The sequence below is a fragment of the Rhinoderma darwinii genome, chromosome 7 (genome assembly GCF_050947455.1).
Source record: "Rhinoderma darwinii isolate aRhiDar2 chromosome 7, aRhiDar2.hap1, whole genome shotgun sequence".
Taxonomy (NCBI): domain Eukaryota; kingdom Metazoa; phylum Chordata; class Amphibia; order Anura; family Rhinodermatidae; genus Rhinoderma; species Rhinoderma darwinii.
Window position 1 is genome coordinate 13,700,647 of NC_134693.1, and position 8,367 is coordinate 13,709,013.

Consider the following 8,367-nt stretch of genomic DNA (forward strand, 5'->3'; position numbering starts at 1 on the left):
TTCGGGGGAAATTGGAGGCCTCATACACATAAGATAGTTGGCAAATCCTTCAGAAATCGACTTTTCTTATGTGTATGGCCAGTTTTAGGGGTCTGATGGACCACCACATACATTATCATCAGGCAGATCTTGCTAAAGATGGGGTATCTGCCAACAGGAATCTGATGCGTTTGGTTGAATTGACTTCACTAATGGCTAAACTTTAGATGGGGGAAAAAGTTTTCAATGCACAGTTAAAGAGATGGTCTAGAATTAGCAAAACCCCCCCCCCCCCTCAAAAAAAACAGCGCCACTCTTGTCCATGGGCTGTGTCTGGTATTGCAGCTCATCCCCAGTAAAATCAATCTTAGACAGCCAATAGACTAGGATGACGCGGTTTCTTATACAATGCTTTTAGTTTATACAGGGAAGCAATAAGCATTCTTGGAGTAGTAGAATAAAAATAAAAAAATTCCCTAAATATTTGTTTAGTGGTCCCAAAAATAATTCAATTCTGGACAATATTGCAGTATGACAATGCACCAACTTAAGCTGGCCATACACATTAGATATTAGTTGGCAGATTCAGCAGATTTCGACAAAAGCCATTGGAAAAAACAAGGTTTGTAGAGGTTGGATTTTAACTTGTCTGATACTTTGTTTCATCCGGGAGATAAGCGGCACCTGCTATGCCCGGCCACCACTTATTTTGCATTCCCAATAAAGACAACATGAACGTTTGGCTGAACTTCATGGGCAAGTTTGAGTCTGAGAAGAAAGAAGAATTGTTTTTCCAACAGGTACCTGATGTGTATGGCGAGCTGTAGTTTGGGCAGCTCTGCCACCTTCTGAGGAGAGAAGCGTTAACCCTTCTGGGTGCTATTAAATGACAACCAGCTTGGTCACTTTTGTCATTTCTCCAAGCATGATCTGCAGTAACACCTAAAGCTTAAATTTCAAGTTTTGGATTGATGCTAAGCAGACCAGGATAAATGTAACACATAGTAAAGACTCAAAACATAGCAAAAGAGTAGGGGGAAAAAAACCAAACCACAAAACGTGAACGCATACATTTTTAATTTACAGCAGCATATCTTTTAAAATCACCCTGGCATGCAAATGTTACACAAATACGGTCGTTCTGTGTAGCCTGCCGCAGACATGTTCCAACAAACCTCATGTTGCAGATACAGACACTGCCCGCTCATAACCCTTTGCTATTATTGCTGAGCTTGTGGTCAGACGCAAAAAAAATTACGGTACTTTAAAGACGACCAACGTCAAAATGAAGCAAAATGAACATGCGGGCAGCTCGACTTACAAAATTATAGGGTAGTTGAGAAAAACAAAGTGTCTCTACAGTAACCACAAAGTCTTGGCACCACTTTCCGTAAGTAGTCCAGCCTAAAAGTTTACGCTTTCTATTTTAAGGTCAGAGAAAGTCTGGATTGCCTCATGGAACGGGTGATAGAAGTCCATCCGACTGAGGTCACCTTACATTATAGAACATTTTCCTTTCAGCTTCTCCTTTTTCTGCTGCCTGGACTTCTTTCCTGCAACCTGAAGGCTAACAGTTCTCCTCTTCTCCAAATTTAAAAGTTCTTGGAACAATTCCTGTACGTTGTAGTTGAGTTTGGCAGAGGTCTCCATGAAGGAACACTTCCACTTGTTGGCCAAGCTCTCACCTTCAGAGGTCTGGATCTCTCTTAGGGACTCATCACTCTTATTGCCAACCAACATGATAGGAATTTTTTGTGTATCTCCTTTTATCTGGCAGATCTGGTCATATATCGGCTTTAGTTCTTCCACAGACTGTTTACTAATGACTGAGTAGACCAAGATAAAAGCATGACCCTTGGAGATGGACAACCTTTGCATGGCAGGAAACTGGTGGCTTCCGGTGGTGTCGGTGATCTGTAGAGTGCAGATGTTCTTATCGCAGCTGATGACCTGTCTGTAGGTATCTTCTATGGTGGGGATGTAGGCTTCTCTAAAAGTTCCTCGTACGAAGCGAAGAACCAGTGAACTTTTCCCGACTCCAGCCGCCCCGAAGACAACCACCCGGTAATCATTGCTTTGCTCTGGCATAATGTTGTCAAGGAGTTGGCTCTAAAAGATGCAGAAGGCTTCAGGTTGAGATGCAAAGACTGGCAACAGTTACATACCGAGATAACATGGACACCTGTTGAAGAATATTGCAAATAGTTTAGACAATATAAAAGGAAATTTGATGTTTTTAGAAGCTATAGAACAAAGCATAAGATCTATAGAAGGTTCTGCAAGCTGAGATTTGTGAGATCCCATGGCTGATTGTACTATCCAAAGTATCTGGAAGTGCACAATTCAGGATGTGACTAGTCTGTATTATCTGCTAATTATATCTGAGGTCAAATCCCGAGATGTCAATCACAGCTGCACCAGGGTGGACGTGCTAGATGGAGAACAGGGACCTTACCTTGCCTGAGCACGCCGTCTCCTAGTCTTCCTGCGGTCTGGAGGAGGTTTGATTACTACATCTCTCACAGACAGCTCAGCCGGATGAAATCAAGAGCTCCCTCCCTTTTCCGTATATATATATATATATATATATATATATATATATATATATATATATATGTGTTTTTTTTTTTCTAATATTGCTTTGGAATGGCATAGGCAATATTAGAGGATTGGTGCCATCTAGTGGATTTAGTCAACTCGTTCTATGTCTTTCTTCACTGTACCCAGAGCGGATAAGGAAATTTGCTTGGAGAATTAAGGACCAGAATTTCATTCATTTAAAGGGTATTTGACTATTTTGTCTAATGGGATTGATTTTTAACCAGTGCCTTAAATAGCATAGAAAATGATGCTGCTTTTGTCACTTTTAGTTGCCCCCCCTGACTGGTCGCAGCCGCGTGAGTTTACATGGCGGCCATGGCTCAGCACGTATGGAGCGAAGCTCCGAACACCTGACACTTTGTATTTACAGACTTGATCACACTTCCAGTCCCTTTCATGGTTAAGCAATTATCCTAATGGAGAAACGAATGGGCATTAACACCTCTTACGATTAGCAGAAGAGCTTCGGCTAAAGATAAGATTATGGAGAGAACCAAAAGCTGATGGAATTGTACACAATGATGTGTTATCCATAGTACGCGCCCCCTATGATACTTTTTGTATGGTATTCACTAATGACGACGAAACAAAAATCTTTCTTTCCAATGGAGTTAGAAGCACCATGATGACCATAGTACCTCTCATATTTCCCAATTGATTATTATTTCCTTTCTAAATCCTCTGTGTATTCCAGGATCTCTCTATATTCCCCAAGATTGATCTGTGCATTAATAAATAATACAATCTCTGCTTTTGCTGACAAAGCAAAATTTACCCACATGATTGCAAAAATAATCCCATAATGGACACTAGAGAACATGGAAATCTGCGACAGGATTAAAAGCAAATATTGGAGCAAAAGGGATCATAATAAATTTTACCTGATGCCACAAATTTCTACCCGTGTGCGGGGACTGTTTTATAGAAAATGGTGCCCTGGTATATAAAAAACATATATAGATGCTCTTTTTACCCGTCTGCCATACAATGCCAAGTAATAGCAACAGTATCTAAATAATACTACAATATAGAGTGCCCCATAACAGGGCCATATATTTCCCACACAATACTGCCATTCGTTGTCCAAATAATACTGCCATACAATGCCTAAATAGTGAAAGGACTAATGGTAAAGTCCCTGGTGGCCAGGTGTAGCGAATGTTTGCACGCTACACTTCGGTTGCTCAAAGATGAAAACGGGCCCGTTTTTGCCACCCAGAACAGAAGGGCCAGATGTTTGATTCCCCCTCCATTCCCTTTCCTTCCCATCAAGGAAGTCAAGCAAAAGTGGAATAAAATATGGCAAGTTGTAGATTTTTAAAAAAAAATTATAACAATGTACCTACTACTAAAAAAAAAATCAATTACAATCCCTTCTCCTGCAGATGTAGATGTCTATGAGATGTGATGCAGCCAGAAATGTTGTGTAACTTAGAGTGGGCGGGCCCTTCCTGAGCTGTGTTATGTGCTCAGCCAATCAGATAAGGCCCCCTGCTACTCCTTCTCCCCTCTCACAGCATGCAGTCTCACACATACTGGAGGGAGAGAAACTGCAGCTGAATCCCCCTCCTCCCAGTCTTCAATTCTCTATTTACTCGAGTGATTTTTTTTTTGTGTGGAATGAGGGGATTTCTCAACATATTCAGGGAGCCTGCAGGCAGTGAAAGGGGAACTTCAAGCTGCTGTAAGATGAGGAAGATTTCACTGTCCCATTACATAACCCGAATACCAATCAAATCTAAGTTGATGAACATAGATTTGATCGATATGCGGGTTATATTGTGTGTTAAAGGGACACATGAAGCGCTGTCAGCCTAGCTGGTCCAGCTGATTGACTGATTCGGCTTACAGCAGCTTCTATGTATAGTGGATACATAGAAGCTGCAGCGCAAAGACGAAAAAAAGTGTTTTGATAAATAAATGTCTATTAGAAAAAGTCTATAAACACTAAGCACGTACATAAAATACATCTAAAAAAAATAAAGTGTACATAGACTTTAATGTAACTTTGTAAATATTTCTTTCAAACTAAATGTCAGTGCCCGTCTCCCTCGGAGCTAGCCGCCTAAATGTCACTTGCTGTAATTAGAGAACACTAATTTTGTTCACTGAAAATTGGTTTCTTTATATGTCAATTTTTTTTACAAAGGACGTGTTGGGTTCTGGGATTTTTCTCTGTGTTGTATGTATAGAGCCATCTTCACCCTGTGTTTTTTGTGCCGTTTCATATGTTTCTACTCAATAACCTTGCCTACCTGACCACTGTAGGAACGTACCAAGTGAAGTTGCGTATCTAATCAGAGGCAGGGCATTCGACTGCTATGGGGTCCGTGGCTAGAAGGGGCCTGGTGCTGAACTGCTTCATGCTTGTCCTGCAGACTCCACTAGGTGGAGCTCCATGTATACAGATTTATACTGAGAACATGTTCAATACTAGCTGTATAAATCCATATGCATTGAGCTCCCCCTAGTGGCAGCTACATGCAGCACGAATCTATTATTTATCAAGTCAGAAATACAAATTTTCCAATACACAAATAATATGAAATTACTCAGCACAATATTTTGGACCTAAAAACAGAATGGTGGATATTAACTTTAATAAGAGGCAAAGTACATTTAATGTAGCTCTCAGTGGTGCACTTTGAGTTTTTATATCCGTATGATTTAAATGTACACCCCTGACCCGGTATGGCTTGGATGACACATGCGGCTCATTGGTGTCCATCATGTGGCTCCTGACTACCCAACTAATGCCAAGCAAGAGTCCACGTTTCAAACAGACTCTCCTGGACTCCTAGCACAATTCTGGGGCCTACTTGTTGTCACTAGATCTGGACCCTTAGCTTGTGAACACGTTTTGATGGTGTGGCCAGGATAATGAGGTGTGAGGCATACATCTGAACATATTTTCTCCTGCACCTTCATTGGGGTTTTTGCATGCAGCACCTCAAGTTAAACACTGCACGTAAAACGTACACACCCAACTGAACATAAACAGAATACCTCCCAACCGTCCCGGATTCAGTGGGACAGTCCCAGATTTCGGGCGGTGTCCCGCTGTCCTGGGCGGCCGGTGGTGTTTCCCGGACTCCTGGTGTCAACTCTAGCTGCATCCTCAGGACGCAGATAGAGTTGAACCCAATGCTGAAGTAGGGAACGGTCAGCTCCCTGCTTCAGCATTAGTACAGAGGACTCCCCGGGCACAGCACTACTTTAAGCACTGAGCCCGGGGAAGCCCTTGATATCACGGTCCATATATGGACAGTGGCGTTGGTAGCTCTTCCTGGAGCGGAATCCCGGATGTCACTGCCTATATATGGACAGTGAAGTCAAGGGCTCCTCCTGGAATCCCCGGCTACAGCGTGGCCGATGCTCTAGCTGGGGAAGGTCCCAATGGCTACATGGGGGGGTGTGTAGGGATATCTTCAAGGGGGTGTGGCACTATCTACGTGGGCACTGGCACTTTATATGTGGGCACTGGCACTAAGGGCAGCTAAGGAGGCATTATAATGCACGCGCCCCATCGGTTGTCCCCCTTTGCGTTACTTGAAATTGTGAGATATGATAAACAGCACTATGTGTACCCAAGCCTTTTGCTTACAAGAGTTAAAGGGTTATTCCTATCTGATAACGTGATGGCTTTTTGCTAGTATAGAACATCACTTTTTGAATGCTGGCGGTACAATCTCTGGGACCCCCATTGATCCTGAGATTGCAGGGGCTGCAGCGCTACTTTAGTGCTATGACCTTTTCAAAGTTTTTCCTGCACAGCAAAGCTGAATGGGGCCGTGCTGCAGTTCCCTGCATGTGGGTGGTTGGCAAAAACAGTGAAGGGGGCACAGCGCAAAGTCAGCGCTGCAGCCCCTTCTTTCGCGGGATTGCTGGAGACATCCACCGATCATAAAGTGATGGCACATCCTAACAATATGCCATCACTTTATAAGCTGGAAATAACCATTTAAGAGCAACCAGAAGGGTCCACACTGGTAGTGAGCCTGTAGGATTCCAATATGCCTGCAATTTCTTAATGGTTTGTACTGGAACTCTATAAAAAAAAACTAATTGATTTGTATGAAGAGTGGCCTTAAAGGAGACCGCACCCTGCATTGTTACATGATGTGAGGACAGTTGATGACCATATTGCCAAAATTTTGTGTCCCCCTTTCCCTACTTTGCAACGCTTGATGGACCATCACCGATTCCTCTGCCGAGACCTAGGTACAGACAGGTGGCGATAGGGAGCAAGGATCCGCTGAGGCAATTAGGGAGTGCAGCCACAGTAAAGCGAGAGGCCAATATGAGGACCCCCAGGGGCACACGGTCAATTGTGCATTATTGGGCACAGCTGGACCTTAGGATCCCCACTAGGGTTAAAACCCAAAGCCTGGGCTGGTACAGGGGTCACCCACCCTATTGCACCTTTGTGTTCGTCATGTAGCAGTTAATAAAAATCCTATGTAGTGTACAACTTTAACAGACCCCCCCCCCCCCCCCTTACAAACATTTCTATCAAATATGCATTACATTGTAACCATCCAATGGATCTGTAGTGATGGAGCCCCCCACAGGGCTTGTAGTGATTATAAAGCCCCCCAGCGTGTAGAATACAAAGAGATCTCGACATGTGACACAGGAGCATCCGTTAGTGACACCAAAGCCTGCTCCATATGCCGCTATACAGATCACAGCCCGTACAGCTTTACCAACATCTACCGTCAATGCCTGATATTACTTACCTGCAGAGGTCGGTGGGCGCTGAAATACAAAGTGCAAGGTGGTACATCATCCTTTAACAAAATCCCAGGAAGGGACCGCCCCATCCCACAGCCTTTATATAGGGGTGGACTGCATTAATTAATCCCAGCAAAGAAATTAGATTAATTTCCATTCCCCCTGCGGAGAAAAAATCACATATGCCACCCAATGCAACGCAATAATTTTATTGCCAGCCACCCTCATCACACCTGCAAAATACAGTATAAAGTCAGTGTCAAGGAGTAAATCCCCCCCCCCTAGAATTCATTCATGTTTTACTGAAGTGGAACATCCCATTCATGCAGCTGCAGAGGGAGAATGGGATTAACCGGTTGAGTGCTGGAGCGGGTTGGATCCCTTTACTGGATGATGGTTTGCAGTTACTTGCATCATGCAATGGGTTAATGCGGCATTACTCTTCATGGAAACACAAGCAGGGGTGGTCTCTGGAGTTTGTCACTGAGGAAACTGATTATTCATGTGTCATTACCCATAAGTGTACATCTGGGACAGTTTGTAGAGTCTCATAGGTCAAGCCGCCCTCCTGCCACCTGCGCTATATGGAATCGGTGAGATGACAAAGTCGTTTTTCCAAGACAAAGGTTTAGCCTGAAGGTGACCTTTTAGAGTACAATTCCCCCGATGGTGTAATACAAGACCATATACTATTACTATATGATGCTTTACCATATAATATAATATTTATGTTGTCGCGTATCCTTATATGTCAATATGAGCGGTTATAAATCACTGATCGCTGGAGATCAGGGTTGCTGGGACTCCCAATGATCCCCGTAATGGGCCGGCCATGTAGAGAGCAGGTCATGCACGTGTGGTTGCCGTCTATTGAAATGTCTGTGGGTTACAGGTAAGGGCGAGTGGAGCATATTCAATAATGCTAATTAATTTAAATAGAGAGCGACTGATCCACAGCGACTTCATATAATTTTTCTATTTTCCAAACTTTAGATAAGAAACCTTCTTTTTGAAGGTAAAAATCGTAAAATTGCATTGAATATATTAAAAATA

The 8,367-nt window shown here is 43.1% G+C and overlaps 1 protein-coding gene across 2 annotated transcripts; it reads right to left on the reverse strand.

Annotated features, from left to right (window-relative positions):
- Positions 1–1,034: 1,034 nt before the first annotated feature.
- Positions 1,035–7,514, reverse strand: DIRAS3 (DIRAS family GTPase 3). Of its 2 annotated transcripts, none has more exons than XM_075832101.1 (2): positions 7,320–7,514; positions 1,035–2,161 (listed from the first exon to the last, which is right to left on the reverse strand). In XM_075832101.1, exon 2 carries the CDS (start codon positions 2,065–2,067, stop codon positions 1,474–1,476), a length of 594 nt encoding a protein of 197 aa, XP_075688216.1. In that variant the 5' UTR covers positions 2,068–2,161; positions 7,320–7,514; the 3' UTR covers positions 1,035–1,473. The 2 variants fall into 2 exon arrangements, with proteins under 2 accessions (XP_075688216.1, XP_075688215.1); XM_075832100.1 differs by lacking the exon at positions 7,320–7,514 and adding an exon at positions 2,435–2,516.
- Between the last annotated feature and the right edge of the window lie 853 nt (positions 7,515–8,367).